This window comes from Anas acuta, chromosome 10, assembly GCF_963932015.1.
Source record: "Anas acuta chromosome 10, bAnaAcu1.1, whole genome shotgun sequence".
NCBI classification, from domain to species: domain Eukaryota; kingdom Metazoa; phylum Chordata; class Aves; order Anseriformes; family Anatidae; genus Anas; species Anas acuta.
In genome coordinates, this window is record NC_088988.1 from 4,821,439 (window position 1) to 4,838,571 (window position 17,133).

Below are 17,133 nucleotides of genomic sequence, written 5' to 3' on the forward strand. Positions count from 1 at the left end.
TGATGGAAAAAAAAAAAAATCCCTCAACTAAGTTTAAGAACTTAAGCCGCGTTCATAAACAGTCTCTTAGGTGCTTGGGTTTTAATTTAAAAAAAAAAATGAAATTCCTAATGCATCTGACAGCTGAAAGGATGCCCAGAACCATAATGTGCTCTCTTCGGCAGGTCATTCTAGCTAGGATTTTAAAAGCAAAATCAGAAAAATTAAATTTAGGGGATAACATGCTGCAGGATAACATTCACAAAATACAAAAAGATCTCAATAAATAAATACCCTGTTAGCTACAACAGCACCACCTGCGACAACATTCCTAAGATACTGCCATTACATTAGTTACACATCCCTGCATTTTACCTCTCCCTGCAAACTGTGTGTGGACTGATCGGCTCCTAGTATCTACATGACTAGGTTATAGATGCTCTGCCGCTCCAATGAGTTTCGATCATTATCCAGGTGCAACGTTTTGCAGTAATGTGGTTTCTACTTGGCAGCGTAACAGTCTGAAAACACACGGTGCAACCTTGCAGATCAAGAAAAAACAGAATCAAAACTTCTGAGTACTGTTACGTGTACAATGTGCACTTACTAAGTTAGTTCTTTGTTTCTTGCACTCCCTCTCTTAATATATCCCTGGAAGATGAAAATTACACTTGTACTTACAGATTTTTAAGATGACTAATTCTGTACAAATCTCTTGAGCAGGAAGTAAATCTCAAGTGATTTTTAACAGTCTCTGATAATTCTTTCTACTTTCATACGTCAGACACATTATTAGTAACACTAAATGAATCTAAGAAGGCAAATGTATTTAAGAAGTGGGCCACAGTCATTTTGTTCACAAACTCTGGAAAAAATTGCAGGAAAGAAGCAGAAGAGAGATAATGTAAAATTAGCCACTCTAGTTAATCCTAAAATAAAATGTTAGGCACTATCAGTCATATCTTTTGATTAAAAATGAAAAAAGGTATATTAGTGCAGCAGGACTATCTTATACATCTGGACTGAAGAAAAAAGAAACGTTACTACATGTTATACTGAAGCATACCCATTAGCATTAAAAGCCTCAATTTAAACAGGCTCAGGCCCTGTGCTTCATAATTTTGCCACTTCATTAAAAAGAAAAAAAAAGTAATCAAAAAATAGAAATTATCTACAGAAATATGTATGCTTGCATTACAGAGAAGCAGACATTTACACAGTCAGTGAAGGCACCACACGCTTCTCAGAGCACAGTTCTCCTGGCTGTGAATCATCACTTAACACCCAGATTGATGGAAGAGTATGCAGAAACTTGCATATTTTCCCATGACTAATCAGACTCCAGTCACCACAGACTTTCCCTTAATTCTCCTTGAAGCCTTGACATCTGACAAAGATCGAGGTATCTGTTACAGCTCATCTTCCTGAAGACCTACAACATGCCAAGTGCTTGCTCTACCAGCTTAGATACCATAACATCTGTGGGACTTAGTCTACTTATGTGCATATAAACTTCTATATCATGATACAAGAAGATTTGGGAAATGTTATTTGTTAGCACTGGAGTGTGCTCTAAGTCAGCAGACACAGGTGCCCCAGACATGTCTTTTAGCAGAGAACGGACTTCAGTAGTTCCTGCTCACAGCTCCTTCCCCTCTGCCTTTCCCTGCTGTCCAGCAGTTCCCCCACCACTGTCTCAGCTCCAACAGGACGGTTGTTTGTGGGCCGTGTGGTATCCTAGCAAAGAAACAGCACAGCAGAGCTGCTGACATGGAGGCAGAAGTGATCCCCAGAAGCCACCATGAGTACAACATCGAGCTGTTGCAGGCTGGCCATGCAGTAGAAGTAGGGAGAAATAGCAGAGGGTGTGACCCAGGGGCCACTGCACAGCCCCATGCAGTTGTAAAGGGCTCATATGCAATAAAAATACACAGCAGAACCATAGGAAGTGACATGCTGAGCAACACGTTGCAGTAAGTTACGCTCGTACTTGTGTAAGTCACAGCTTCACAGCCAGGCATACAGCACACATTGTCTCCAAGAGGGAAATCCATCACAAATTAAACAATTCCTTCCATACCAGGAAACCAAAGCTTCCTTTTCTGGTGTGTTGATAAAGCAAACATTAGTTTAGTTCTGTTCTAGTTACCAAAATAAGTACTTCTTAAACTGCAAATCCATGAACTTCCAAAGGTCAGTAACAGCCATGGGTAAATAAATGCTCCACAGCCACGTCCTGCTGGGTCCCACCTGGACTAGGACAGCACTAGAAGGAGAACACATTTCCCCACCACATGCTTTCCCCGCTATACAATTGTGGTTACCAAATGTCTTCCCTAGAAACGGGCAGCTTCTCAATCAGGCTGTGCAGGGAGTGGCTGGGGACTGTGGTCAACCCTTGATTTCTAGGAGGTTTGCTTATTTTTCCTGGAAATAGAAGGAAAAGTCCCCTTGACCCCATGAACGCTGCATCCGAGTCACCAGCCTTTCATCAAGCCAGCCTATCTACAAAGCAGTACTTCTGCAGTGCTTACCAAACCTACTTCTTGTTCATGAAAGCACCAGACTTCTACTGAAAAAATGGCAGGGGCTCCACTGCAATAGAAGCTAGGGTGCATACAACGAAATACAAATGAAATTCTAAGCACCACGAGCAGCCCCATGGCCCACCTAGCAAACACCGGGTTATCTTTATAGTTTAAAATGACGGAGGACAAGGCAGAATAGAGGGAAATGCCATTTGTAAGCAGAAGGCAGAAGAAGCAGCCCCGACATTTTGTAGCCAGTACCTACAAGTGTTTCCCTTGGATGATCTTAGAGCTATTAGGGCATCTAAAATGTCTCTCTGTATAGAACAATAGCAAGATGACTAAAAGAAGCCCAAGCATGGGTGAACACAGTCAGATCTAGCTCAGATCTGCTTCCCTCAATTATTTGCATAGCTCTCTGCAGACCCACGTAAGGATGCACATGTTGTTGGCATTAATTTTAATACTCTAATGAAATCCTGCGTGCTAAACATCTGTGATTAAAACTCTGAGAAAAGCTGCACTGCTCCCCTCTACCTATTTTGGTTTTGTACAATGGGTTGTGTTGGACCCAGGTGAACCCAGAGAAGGCAGATACAAGGTACTCTGCAATCTTAGTAGATTACATTAAAAAAACAGCAGCACTGGGAACCTTCCTGGCCTCCACTATACCTGAAAAACGCTCTGGTACAGGCATCCCCTCTCCTTCCATCACTCATCTTTCCCTTTCATTTAGAAGGAAACTTGGAGCTCTCATAAAATGGAAAATGTAGACAAATTTTATTTACTTTTTTTCTTGAAAGGTGCTCAAGTACTAGGCTCTTCAGACATTACAGGCTGAAAAGAAAGACACCCCAAAGTCACTTAATCTGCGTTTAGTCCTACAGCGTGTTACATTTTTACATATTGTATGCAGAATCACCTGAAACCCAAGAAACAGATTGTACAAGAGGACCCAAGTTTTCTTTCACAGAGCAAACTCTACTGTCTTCAGCAAGTCTGATTGGCTTGGAGAAGTTCAACAGCTACCTTGTCCTCCTGAAAATGGAGATAGTATCCAAGAACTCCCTTGGCTTGAAGAACTCTTGGCAGCAAAGCTGTAGAGGAAAGAAAGACTGTGCATGCACAGGTTACTCAACCCATCAGGCCAACTCGGAGGAAGAAGTGTGCACAGCCACTATCTGGTTGCTCCCTCCCCTCTTGCAGGTGGGCAGGGAGGACTGGCACAAACAGAGGAGCTGGTACTCAATGCTCCCTATCCCCCTCGAGGCACGACAATGAGGTCCCCACATGGTGTGTTTTGCACGGTCCGATTTGTAAAGCTAGAACAAAGCACCAACTAAAATAAACCCCTGTGTTTGCAAAATTAAGAAGTGATGTAGCAGTGCTCCCAGAATGAAATAAATCTCAAGCAAAAACAAAGTGACCAAGGCCCTCAGTTGCTTTGTTAAAGTCAGCAGACTCTGGGGCATGCATTAGCTGAAAATTTGGCTCCTTGATCTACTGTTGAAACTGTGTATCCTTGCTAAAGGACACAAACAACCTGTACTATTTCACTGGGAGTTAAATACAGAAGTTTCTCACTAGTTCCTTTTTGCTAGAAAATCCCTTCTGTATATGGTGACTCGGGTCTTTCGGAAGGTCAAAGTAAAATCTCCAGTACTCAGGCATTGCGTGGTCAGAGCCACATGATGGAGATAGGAGAGCATTTAAACCAGCCGTCCTTGCCTTTGCACATCCACACTTGTTAGAGGCCAAAGGCCTGGAACCAGGGACTTTCTAAAGAAAGGTAGCTCCATTTTAACTTACTCATCTGGAGAAAGACATCTGCACTGAGCAGGAAACAGCCATAATTTTAGCACCTCTTTCACCCTGTTCTGACCATAAAGGCTGACAACTTTTAAAAGAAAGGAACCCTTCCATGGGTAATGCAATTTAAAGTACATCATACTGCCACACCGAGAGCCATGGCATTGCACAAACATTTCTATCAGCATAGATAACCCTACATCTCCCTTGCACAGATCCATTTATTCCAAAACAAAGGTTTTTTTTGTTGTTGTTTTATTATTAATGTGAGGCTTAACTTAAATCCTTTCCCAAATAACATTAACCAAACTTGAAAAACGTCCTTGTAATATCCTCAGGGTTCATCCATACCAGGCACTGAGCAGAACCACCTCCGCCCATTTATTCAGCTGTCTCCAGCGACTTGGACTTGCTGAACCATCCGGTTTTGAGTAGTACCGTAATTTTAGCAGCACAGGAACATGGCCCCAGAGAACGCAGTACAGATGGATACACTAATCATTTAACACGTCACTGTATATTAGATGTCTGTAAGGTATAAAAACCAACAGCAGTATGAAAGCTTACCTGCTATAGATACAGTAAGCAGCTCTTGGGAAAATTAATATCTGCTGTCTTATTCCGAGCTAGACCCCACTAAACATAAAAATAATTTAAGATAATTGTGTCTGAAAGAACAGCAAAGCTTTTTTTGTACCAACCTTACAGAAGAGCAATATTTATCATTACTGTATCTGCAGGCACAAGCCACTGCTTAAGGACCTATGTAAAAAAATGTCACAACTCCAAAAACAACTCCCTGTTTTAAAACAGCTCTCTTAAGGAAGTCTAATGACTACATTTGTGTGTTCCCAAACAAGCTTTCATTACAGTGAATGAAAGTTAAAAAAAAAAAAAAAAAAATGACACCTGCATCTCTGCCTCACTTCAGGACGTCTCAGATTTTTCCCACCGCAAATAACACAAAGTACTTCTTTCAGAGACCACACTACTCCACTGAAATCAATGCAGAAGTCTCCTTGATATCCATCCTCGTAATGCTGCAGGTGTCTTTCAGCAGTTTATGCTATCAATTTTTTAAGATATTTACTCGTCTCCTCACAATCAAAAGAGCTTTGCATCCCTGCAGTGCAGAGCATTGACCGGCCTACACTACGAGCTGCTCTGGCTTAGAGGAATTTGAGAGCCCTTTACATATTTACAGTTCAACAGCAAGAAATTCAGCACTGTGATACCCCAAACTCACAACACTAGGCAGAGTGGTTAACAGAGAGAGGGGAAAAAAAATGTTCTTATTTTCCAAAGGAAAAGTATTAGGATACAACATAAAAACTGGTCTCCATCCTCTCTATCAGCTTTTTTTGCATCCAAAACTTAAGAGCTCTCCTTGCTATCTGATTTATGAACACAATTCCCCCAGCAGGTGCAAACATTCAGTTCCGTGCCTCCTCTAAAGAGCAGTTGCCAAATGAGTTAAAATTGCACGCACAACGATCTTCACTCTCTCACCCATGATCAATATTAATTCTTATTGGACTGTAGCACATGGAAATAGCAACCATTATGATCACATCACAAATGTGTATTGAACAGCAATCTTCAGGATGATTAAAGCACGGAATATTAAGCAACAATATAATACTTGAGATCCTTCACCACTAAATATATATTTTTCAAATGTGTAAGCCTTCTTAGTTCTTATTTTTCACAAAGTCAATACAACCCACCAGTGAATATTTGGGATATTCATACATACATTTAGATACTCTCAAGTGAAAATGATTTTTCTCCCATCACAAAGTTGGTAACAACTTTTTAGCACAGCTCCAGGGAAATAAAAATTCTTATTCTCCTGTTATTGGTACTCAAAAAGCCCATCCATTTGATTGCTACATATGAAAAGTTCAAATCCATGTTTTTTGTACTTTTCAAGCAAAAGGGAAGCCCAAGTGTCAGTCAAAAGGAGTAATAATAAAATTTAAAAAAAAAAAAAAAAGATTTCCTTCCTCTTCAGTAGAAACACTGTCAGCAAGTTAAAGCTGCAGTGACTTTCATTTCAAGCAGATCAGATAGAATTTACCATGAACCAGAACAACACAACAGCAGTTCACATCATATTCTGAAACAATGTCTGAAAATACATCTTGTTTTTGAGAGGGTTCTTTGCTTTGTAAGACAACAGAACAATATTTTTGCATATTCATGCTTTGGAGTCTTGACATATTCTCATACCTGAAGTTTCCATTAAGTATTTCCACTTAAATATTCCTGAATTTAAAAATACTGCTAAAATACTTGAATTTTCAGGGAGAAAGGCAGATGGCCTTTGGGTAAATTGCAGGTCTATAGCTGAATTCCCTGTCCTGGTAACAAGTGCCAGTGTATCCGGAGGCAACTCATTATCCTGCTGGATCACCCACATATAAGGGTCAAAAAAAATATTCACCTTTCTTTAAAAGGGTCAAAATCTATACACAGAGCAAGAAGTTTAATTATCAGTACGTATTCCTACACACACACGGGATGCTTTGATAAGACTACAAGTCACGCACTGAAAAAAGCTGGCCCAAAAAACCTGGAATGCTCTGGAATACAGACCGGTCTGCTTTAAGTTTAGTCACTTTGTGCAAGTGGCTGTGTTACAGTCTTTAACTACATGATCCCATGTTATTTTTTGCCAGAGGACTCTGAGGCTTCATTAATCCAGCAAGTGGTCATTTTCTATTTTGTTTTAATCTCATTGTTCTGTACGTCACGCCCAGGCTTTACTTGTAAGGTTTATTCAAGCCATGCTCTCATAACTGAATTACTCCCCTACGCACTGGACTTTTTTTTGGCACACCTCATTTTGGGATCTGAGCATATCATACTTGCATTCACCCTCGTCATTGTAGGAAGGAATAATTACCCTAATTTTACACGACTAACCAGGGCACAGCAAAAGGATGATCCAGAGAACCTGTTAATTAGGGTGTGCAGATCCGATTGCTTTTTCCCAGAACGCTATGTATGACCACATTTTCACCACCAATTATAAAAACATTCTCCAGATGAGCAGTCTTTCATTCCACTGCACTAGATTTCCTGTTGCAGGCGCAGTCTTTGCAAAGAACAAGACAGGAACTGGTGGAAATACCAAATAGAAATTTAATGCTCCTAAGTAGCTTGAAGTGAAGTTGCACAGACAATTCAAAAATCATGCATCTTCTCAGTGCTTGTCTTTGCAGCCTTACAGATCAATGTGTTTTTAGCTTACGGTGGATTTATAACAAAAAAAAATATCTAAAAATCAATAGACGAACGCCATTCTCTTTCTCCTCAATTTCTTTCACCACACAATTCAGACTTTTCTTCCCACTGAAATTCACATATGACTGTCAAGCCTCCAGAAAAGTAAGAGGCCACAGGGAGAAATATCTGCTTATTCTCCACACCTATGGCCCCTTATCCCCACACACACTTAATTTAGCCTCAGTCTCTCTCATGTTCCTAACCCCTCTTCTTCTCTCAGGCATCGATCAACTTATTTCTCACCTAAATTTCAGTCTCTGCTCAGTAAGTTCTAGTCTCACCTCTGAGATTCCCTGTGCTGTAATTATTCCCCCACTACAGTGTACTGGCTCAGCCTTTACTTCTTCACCTCAAAACTCCAAGTTCTTATCACAATTTCAATTCCTAAATTCAACTCCAAACTTCTCGTATTAGCCGAGGGCAACCAGTAAGTGTCAACTCAGACAGATTGTTCAATCCATTCATAGAAGACAAACACCATTTAGCAACAGCACATAAAATCATGCCCACAAAAATAAAGTTATCAAATGCTCATATGCAACATCTGTAATTACATTATAGAAATGGGAACTGTACAAGCCCCCAAAACTGCAGGTTGAACTTGGTTGACATCAGCCACGTTCAGCGAGAACTGAAAACAAGTTTCACTTTACTCTTGTACCATGGCTTTTGCAGTGCTACGTAGCTTTAAATTCCCCTTCGATTTCCCCACCTAGTTATAAATAGTGGATTTTACCAGTTCAGATATAAGCTAGAGACACTATCAACTCGGGACCTTCAAACAATCTCGTATCTCACAGCTTCATCTTCCTAAGTCATTGGTACTTTCCAATAATGATCCTAAGTAATGATTTCTAACCTGAAACAACAATTTCCTTAAGAATATGGGACATTTACTTCAGTTTCCTTGTATTTGGGTGTTTTGATTTTGGGGAGAGAAGGGCAAAAAAGTACTAATTGTTTGGATCTACAAGACATCTCAGTGCTTAATGATGGAAAACAGTTCTCACTCAGTAACACAATTCATAGAACACAAGCATCATCACATTCAAGGATGAAAACTTTGAGAGCAGGGTTTAGGGAAAAAGAACATTAACCACATACAAGGGTTAGGTATCTAACTAAGGAGCTGCAGAAGATTCTTCACCTGCATTGCCCCAATTCACTGTATTCTTGTCAAGTTACCAGACTATTTTCAGCCAAAAGCTTCATTATGTTAACAAAGGCTCATTAAATCAATATTCAACAATTATATTAATTTATTAAGTAACTCCAAGTTCAGGTACGCTTTGAAAATACTCACAGAAACCTTCAATCTTGTCGGCCGTCTTGCTCCATGCCACCTGCCTGGTTTCCATTATGACTTGTATAGTCCTCCTTTCTGGACTGCTCTTCTTAAGACTGAATACTGTCATGACAGTTCCCAGCTCCAAGGTCCTTTTGATCTGGCTTTTCTCATACTCTGGCAGCACCCCATAGTCTATACTCTTTCTGGACATGTTTGTTGGTTTTTTATATCAAACTTTTACAGTTTTTGGTGTGCTGAAAAAGGCAGAAAAGGGGAAAAAAATCAGTATTTAAAACAGCTTTTTTATTTCTTTATAATTATGTTTGTATAAATTAGAGATACATAATAGCTTTAGGTAATAGACTGCCCATTTAAATGCATGGCATATACATGGTGAACATTAAGGATAAAATGGCAAGGGTCCTGGCAAAGTAGGAACAGTCTTCACAAAGAGAGGTACCAGTGACACTTAAATCTATTTTCTATTAAACATCAAGAGCCAGGTGGAGCTGCCACTGCTCAATTCCTCTGCAAGACCAATGCCCCTCTTCCAGCTGTACCGTGACACTAACTGCTCCTGCAGCCTTCTCACACAGCTGTACCCAGCACTCCACAACAATATAAAGCAAGCTACGTTCCGTTTAGCCCAAATACATAAAATCACATTCAAGGATATAATTCCATGTATTCTCTTATGCAAGCACATGTTCAGTTGCATAGATACACCCACCATTACAAATAGACTTTCACCTTTAAAAGCTCACTAATATGACATAGAAGTGTGTGACATAAACATGAAGGGGGAAAAAAAAATAAAAGACCAGGAAGAAATAGCAAATAGAATTCTACCCGAGTAATTGGACAAAAGAACAATAACTACAAAGAGTACAAAACATTGAAATGCCAGTATAAACAACACCTAGGTTATAACAAATAAATCCTTTACGTTCCAGAGTATTTAAGAATAAACAAAACTAAAGAACACGCTGGAAGCATGAAAACGTGTTCAACCTAAAGCAGAACTCTATTATACACCTATTCTAAACGAGCAATAGTCACCATCTCTATAGTATTTTCTGATGTGTTTAACTAACATTAGGAGAGCAGACAGAAACATAGTGTAAAAGCAATTATACTGCACAGATTGTTTTCACGACAACTGTTTATTTCACTCACCATGACTCCAGCTTTTTCACAGGTATAACCAGTGCCCAAGGAAGGATTACTTCCTGGGACAGTTAAACAAACAACCTGTGAACAGTTAGCCAGAAAGGGTACCAAGTACAATTATGAATCTTATCCGCCTCTGCCACATCGAGCAGGTTTTCTGTACTTAAGTGTATCACTGACACATTATACATGCACATCAAATATGCAATGCAAGTTTAATGCATCACATATTCTGTCTAAATACACTTTAACCAAAAAAAAAAAAAAAAAACCAGCAACAAAAAGTTCATAGCACTACGAAGCAAAAAAGAATCTCTGAAGTCTGCAAATAGCAAATACCAGTTTCTCCCCAGAAAGAGTAACTGTTACTGGTAGATCCAATGTAGAATAGACTCCCTTAAACAAAGTACAAAACCTGATTATATTTACCTTGATTTGAAGACTTTAGGAGTCTCAAAATACATCAGAAAAAGAATCACTTCAAGCCTACTGAGATCCTCTCAAGTATCAGATCAGCTTTTACTTACCATTTTATAGGGAACTAAATATCATTAAATCTTTGTTCATGCAGATTTTTTTCTGACAGAGACAGTACTAGCTCTTTTCAGAAATCACCATTCCTATAAAAGTTTCTTTATTGTTTTCAGGTACTTATGGATTTATGCCCAATAAAAACTTTATGAATTCTATGTTATGCTGAAGTTAAATCTTTAGCTCTGGAAACTGAGGGCAATTTAATTTCTGCAACTGTAAAAAAAAAATCTAGAAATCAATTTTGTCCTTAGTATTAATGATCATGCTATTGATATGGAAAAAGAGGTTTTGAAGTACAATCAAAATCATCCTCCTTTCCCCCATTTTGTTTATATTCACAATACTATCACCAGACAGTCAAAATACCATCCCTACTGCATCCCAGCTGCAGAAAGTTCGTTGCTCTTCTTGCCCTGACTTATCACAGAAGCATCAACTTGTGTTTGAAGAGAATTCCCAAATCTGAGGAGCCTCAAGGGCTCTGTAGCCCATGTAGCTGTCATCTTCATATTACACCAGGAAGAGCTGTGAAAAAATGCTGATGATTAAGGCCTAGCTGTCCAATGACAAGGTAACACCAGAAGCAGTAACATCAGCTTGCGTAAACTCTTATAGCACATGACCTACGTGAGAGTTTAAACCAGGTGACTGTCTTGTTTAGAACAGTAAAGAAAATGAAGGGAAAATATGAGTTAAATACAAATACTGACAGAAATCTTGGCAATGTCTAAAGTACATCAGCTTACACACTTTTAAAACTCCATGGCTATGCCTCTCCCAACAGAGTGTTTTTCCTCACCAGTATTTGCATGCATACACTCAGAGCACATCTTGGCACAAAACGGGCAAAAGAGAGACGTGCATGCAGTAACTCTCATAAATATTAGCAAGTTTCCGTGCTCTGGTCCCACCCACAAACAGCTAATTACAAGCTTGATTACTTCTCAGCAAGCTTATTTACAAACAGAGTGCCCTGGAACCTGCTTTTTCATCCACGCACAAAGAAGGAAGTGATATCATTTTCACCCAAGATACCATTTTTGCCCATTTTGCTGCCAATCTTTCCCCTTTACCCCATCCCTGAGCAGGACAGGTTTAAGTGACCAGCTGAACGTCCGTGCAACAGGCACGCTGAGCCACCAGGCACAGCATCCCCTTGGGCTCTCTTCCTCTCCCCTCAGTCCACTACTCTCCATCACAAACAGTTTCAGTTTCCGTGTTGATAACTAATTTGACCATGCCACTTCTCGCTTCCCCTTCGTAACTTCTTCCAGCCCTCCTCCCCCTCGCCCCATGTCACGGGCTCCTGACATGCTCTTCACTCTCTTTTCTGCTCTTTCTCATTAATACCACAAAGCTGTCTTTCAACATCGTGTCACCAACTGCTTTCAGTCCCATCTGTCAGACTTTGAAGCTGCCCGCTGCAATTTTTCCAATCCATTTTAAAATTCTACCACTTCAGTAAACACTTTTTTTTTTCTCAAGCTAACAGAAAAGCAACCGACAGTCCCTCCTTACCTGCAGAGAGGCCTTTTCTGCATTGCCCACACTGAACCTGAAGTTCCTCTAGAGCAGGAACCGTGCCTTACTCCATGTTTTGCAAAGCATCGTACAGGTTATATCATGTTTAATATCTATGAGCTTGTTACTGTGTAAGAAAAGGATACTCTGTTTTCTTACTGGTACTGAAAAATATATGTATGTACACAACTGAGAACTTTGGACAACTTTTAAGGGTTGTAAGCAATGGCGAATTTTAGTCAGAATGTAACGGATCCTTTTTGACCCCTTGGGACCAGTCAGATTATCATAGAAATTATCACGGCCTTGCATCTCACAAGATAGCCACAGTCATCTCGTCTTACATTTGTTTTTTCTGTTATTACAGTGACTTATAATAACAGAAGTGCAAGGAGCAAAAATTAAAGTTACAAGTCTTTGAACGGTGCCTGGCTTTCAAAAAGGAGAAAGCAAATAAAAGAAACCTAGTGTTCTCATTTTGCTCCCTCATTAAGAACTGTAGTGAAACAAACATGTTGTGATTGGAACAACATTTAACCATTTCAGTAATACTGCACAGCAACAATAAAACTCAACAATAAAACTCAACTTGTAAAAGGATATTTTTTTTCAGGAGAATATAACAAAACATACATCTGCTGAGCCTGTTGCAGTACAAGTTGTAGCTGTAAAATGAAGCATACCTTACAGCAACATCAAAAAGAATTTCTAAATATAGCTGCTTAATAAAAGGCAATGAAGCATTTTTGAGAGCTCAGTCCCCTAGTGCAAAGGAACTGCCTTTCAGAGGTGGCTTCTTAAACAGTTTCCGCTGAATATAATATACTGGACTTCCCCTTTTAAAGTAGCTCTTCCTTCTTAAAAGAGAGTGAATGCTGTTTTTAGTCTACCTTACATTCTAAGCCAGGTTTTAAACTTACTCTGAAACAATACTGCAGCTGAGGATACCTACTTCATCAATAAACAGGTGGCAAAAATATCATAGCATTTCATCAACCTACGTGACCATTCCTTCATTGTTTCATCTACCTGTTCCAGTTTGGGAGTAACTTACAAGGAACACCACAGGAAGCTTCCTAGCAGTGAAACACACCAGACCTCCCAGAAGAGCTCAAGGAAGCCCTTCATAGCCTTTTCAGTATTGAGAATCTTCTTAGACCTACACATGGGTGCCCCCCAGCCTTCTTACACTCATCACTGCACAAATATTTGAATCTACAATATTTCGGTCCATTCACTCAGCAAAACTCCATTATAACCCTCATCAACACAGTATCTGGATGCCACTACACCAGAGGAGCATGAGCTACAGGACACCTTTGAGTGAAATAAAAGCATTGCTGCTCAGAACTACAGAAGTACTGATGCCTAAAGCAGGGAGGTCCAGCATCATTCAAATGATTCAACGAGTGATCCAGTCATCACATAAACATGCCACAAACTGTAGTTTAGACACAGATACATTACTTTACTTTTAACTGTAAGCACCATAGGTGTGAAAATATTGGTATCCTGTATGCCACGCAGAATTGGGACCATTTGTTACTTTTTGCATTGTGACACAGGAGCAATTTCTACATTGTCTTTTACCAAAGAACCTGAATACTTCGAACTAAAGTCGGAAAGGCTCATTGCAAGGAAACAAGCGAACACAGACATGGAAATTAACCGATTCCGTCCACCCCCAAAGCTGCATATTTAGTTTTCCTTCATTACAGTACTCCTGAATTTCAAAAGCAAACCCTTTCTGAAGATCATCTACAATTCTTGCCTAGCAGACATCTGATAGAGCAGGGAAAGCGAGGAAAAACTGAGAAAAGTCAAATCACAAAGGTACAGGTTGGCAAAGAACATCTCAGATGAGCACTGCTGAACCCCCACTCTTAGCTCCAACCACAGGACACAGCAGGTGCCTTCCTGCTCCAGGTGGCCCAAGAAGTGCAATCCTGGTCAGTTGCTGTTTTCCCCTATGCTCTGTGCACCGAAACCTCAATTTATACAAGACCTGCTGCATCCTTGGCCCCTCGCTCTGCCTTCAGGTGCATTTTGGACACCGCCTCACCACAGCACCACCAGCACGGGTACCCACGGCTCCACTAATTAACAGAAATCAACGCACGGCTCTTCGCAGGGGGGCTTCCCTCCTCACCCCTGGACCCCCATCAGGCACCCACCACGCCTGAGAAGGTTTCCTCCTTCCCTCCTTCCCCAGCCAGCCTGCAGCAGGCAGCGTCCAGCTGCAAGGTGCAGGCAGGCAGCGTCCCCTCTGCCAGCCTCCCCCTGTCCCCTTCGCCCCAAAGCCGCCCCAAAGCCGCCCCATGCCCTCGCCCACCTCCTCTCCGCCCTCCTCTCCCCTCCCCGCAGCCGCCCGCCCCCTCACCTGCCGCGGGGAGCAGCCCCCCGCCGCCACCACAGCCACCACCGCCACAGCCGCCCTGCCCACCCCGAGCCCCCACCTGCTGGAGGGGCCGGTGGCTGTCCGGGAGGTGGCGGTGCCGGTGTCGCCGCGCCCCGCCGGGGCTCCCACTTCTGCTTCTGCCCGAACCGGGAAGAGGCGGGGCGCCGCCGGCCACCTACTGGCGTACTGCCCCTCAGGGCGTCCCCTGCCTGCCTGAGGAGAAGGAGAAGGGGCTCGGTCCCGTCCCTCCTCGCCCCCCGTGTTTCCAGCTCCCCCGGGGACCAGCTCCCTGCTGCCGCCTCCCCTCAGGGCCGTGCCCCTGTCCCCTTCAGCCGCCCCTGTCCCCTTCAGCCGCCCCTGTCCCCCTCGCCGTGCCCCCGTGCGAGGCCTTGTTGCCGAAGCCCCTGTGAGAAGCAGGTGTTTGTGTGCCCTAGGTGATCATTAACCCATCACAGTTTTCATGAAGTGCTCAAAGCTCCGTGCGATTCCTGCTCGCGATGATCTTTCGAGCGTGTGGTAGCAGGAAGCCGCAGAAGCAGGGATATGAAGTTGACGCACTTGGCTGCTCCTCAAACAAACAAAAAAAAATGCCTAGGAAGCAAAACTAGAGATGGCACAGTGTTTGCAAGCAATGGATCTCCCCATTCTGCCCATGCAGAGGAAGTTGTGGACAATTTGGCAAGGGCCACTCCATGTTGCTGTGGCAAAATCCATATTCCACGTGCTGCTTTCCAAACACAGGTTAAGTCTATTAGAGAGAGCTCTTCACCTGCTGTCCTTCCAACCCTGGTAGCTAGCAAAAAAAAAGGATTGAAAAGGACATGCCTCTTAGCAGTCAGACTTGGAATCAGATCTAATCTACCGACAAGAGAAATGTTTTCAAGAATTTCTGTCAGCTTCATAAATGGTTGAACAGTAGTCAAACACTATCTTACTCAGTAAAACACTTACTAATAATTCTACCCTATGCATGCCAAAGCTACTGAAGCATTCTAATACCTGGAATGGGGTATCAACAAGAAGTTCTACAACACCAAGAGCGATGCTACAAAAATGCTTAGCTCAGAAAGAGAAAGAAAAAAAATGTTCCTTGTATCCAGCAAAAGCTGTAAGGAGCAATTTGGGAAACTCTTCCCAAAGACAAGCTAACAAACCCTTACCATAGGTAAAAGCACCAAAAGATTTCAAATGAGTATGACTCAGGACCAGAAACTGACGAATGCATTCGAAACACCACCACCACAAAAGGAAAAAAAAATAAAATAAAACCTGATTATCTGTGAAAGGATCCTTTTAAAAGCAAAATAAAAATATGACAATTATAATCTTGTCATTGTTCACTGTTTCATGAGCCATCTTGCTGAAGACTCTTCAGATTTTTTCAGGTGCCAGACCTGGGAAATGTTTCTTTATAATGTGTGATGTAGTTACAAGTTCACAGAACATCTTACAGGAGACATGACACTAAAAGAATGAGAATAGCAGAATATGTATCAATCATATCAACATGTCTCCCAAAGTTTGTTTTTAGCTCTTGATCATTAAAACCTGGAGTGTTTTATATTGAAGCTGCCTTTGAAATTATATGAATGGCGACAGAATGCTAGCATCAAGTGGCCAACTTCCCCAGCTGCAAAGCTGAATACCAGAACATTCATACGACCCAAGCCACAAGGCACATACCATACACCACAGAGAGCTACAAGGTGCGGGTGATCCCAGGCATTTTACAGGCAGGAGATAACAGAATTCTTTGAATCCCATCTGTCAGATGCAGTGTTAATCTGGATACGTTGGCAGTGAATCTGAGTTTCAGCAAATATCAGCCTCAGCAGCCCCTCCTTCTACTGCTTCACTAGTACCAAGTCTCCTCACCAGTCATATGGCATAGCTGCAGCAGAGGAACCACCCTTGAGCAACCCACAAGCCACAAAGGCACGGAGTTGACCATCTTTATGATATTCAGAGTCTTTGCTGCAGAAGTTAAGCAGGGCTGCAAAACATAGCAGACTTAGGTCTAGACATACTTCGGTGTGGTTGAGCCTCAGTGGTGCCCTGAAAGACTAAAACCTACCAATTCACAACATTTCTGGCACAACCTTAGGCTTCACTGATAAAACTTTCTTGAAGCTGGAGAGTTGTGAGACAGTCAAAGGAAATAATGTATGTGGAACAAAATCAGTTTCAGTGGAGATCATAACACTGAGTTCCAAAAATTGCTGATTGTAACAAAATCTTGGACATATAGATGGGATAACCAATCCTAAAAAAAAAAAAAAAAAAAAAAAGCACTATAAGAGTGGCTATTGCTCAGCACATCCAGTACACTAGAAGTAAGAGTACTCAGATTCCCTCACAATCACAGCAGAAGATTCAAAGTTACTGTCAGAATCAGCAGCTCCTGCCATCCAACTTTCAAACCTTGAAAGTGGGACCTCCCAAGTGGACAACAGAATTCCCTGTAAAGAGTATGGACCTTGAAGTCACAGATAATTATCAGGCGGCATGGCATTGTTTTTTGTAACAAAAAAAAAAAAAAATTGTTTATACATGTGGGCTGGGAAGAGTTGTGGGGAAATTTGTCCTTTGAGTTGAAGAGCCTGACCCCAGAAAAG

General features: G+C 41.6%; 1 protein-coding gene across 6 annotated transcripts in view; it reads right to left on the bottom strand.

Annotated features, from left to right (window-relative positions):
* PLCG2 (phospholipase C gamma 2) overlaps window positions 1–17,133 on the bottom strand; it is a 72,296-nt gene that overhangs the window by 50,364 nt on the left and 4,799 nt on the right. The window contains exons 1-2 of one of the 6 annotated variants that reach the window (XM_068693219.1): window positions 16,202–16,313; window positions 8,911–9,149 (exon numbers count right to left, since the gene is read on the bottom strand). In XM_068693219.1, coding sequence (XP_068549320.1) covers window positions 8,911–9,106 — 196 coding nt within the window. In that variant the 5' untranslated portion in view covers window positions 9,107–9,149; window positions 16,202–16,313. Of the gene's footprint in view, window positions 1–8,910; window positions 9,150–14,125; window positions 14,231–14,294; window positions 14,317–14,500; window positions 14,724–16,201; window positions 16,314–17,133 lie in introns of those variants that run through there. The other 5 variants (XM_068693217.1, XM_068693216.1, XM_068693222.1 and 2 more) reach the window with 5 other exon arrangements.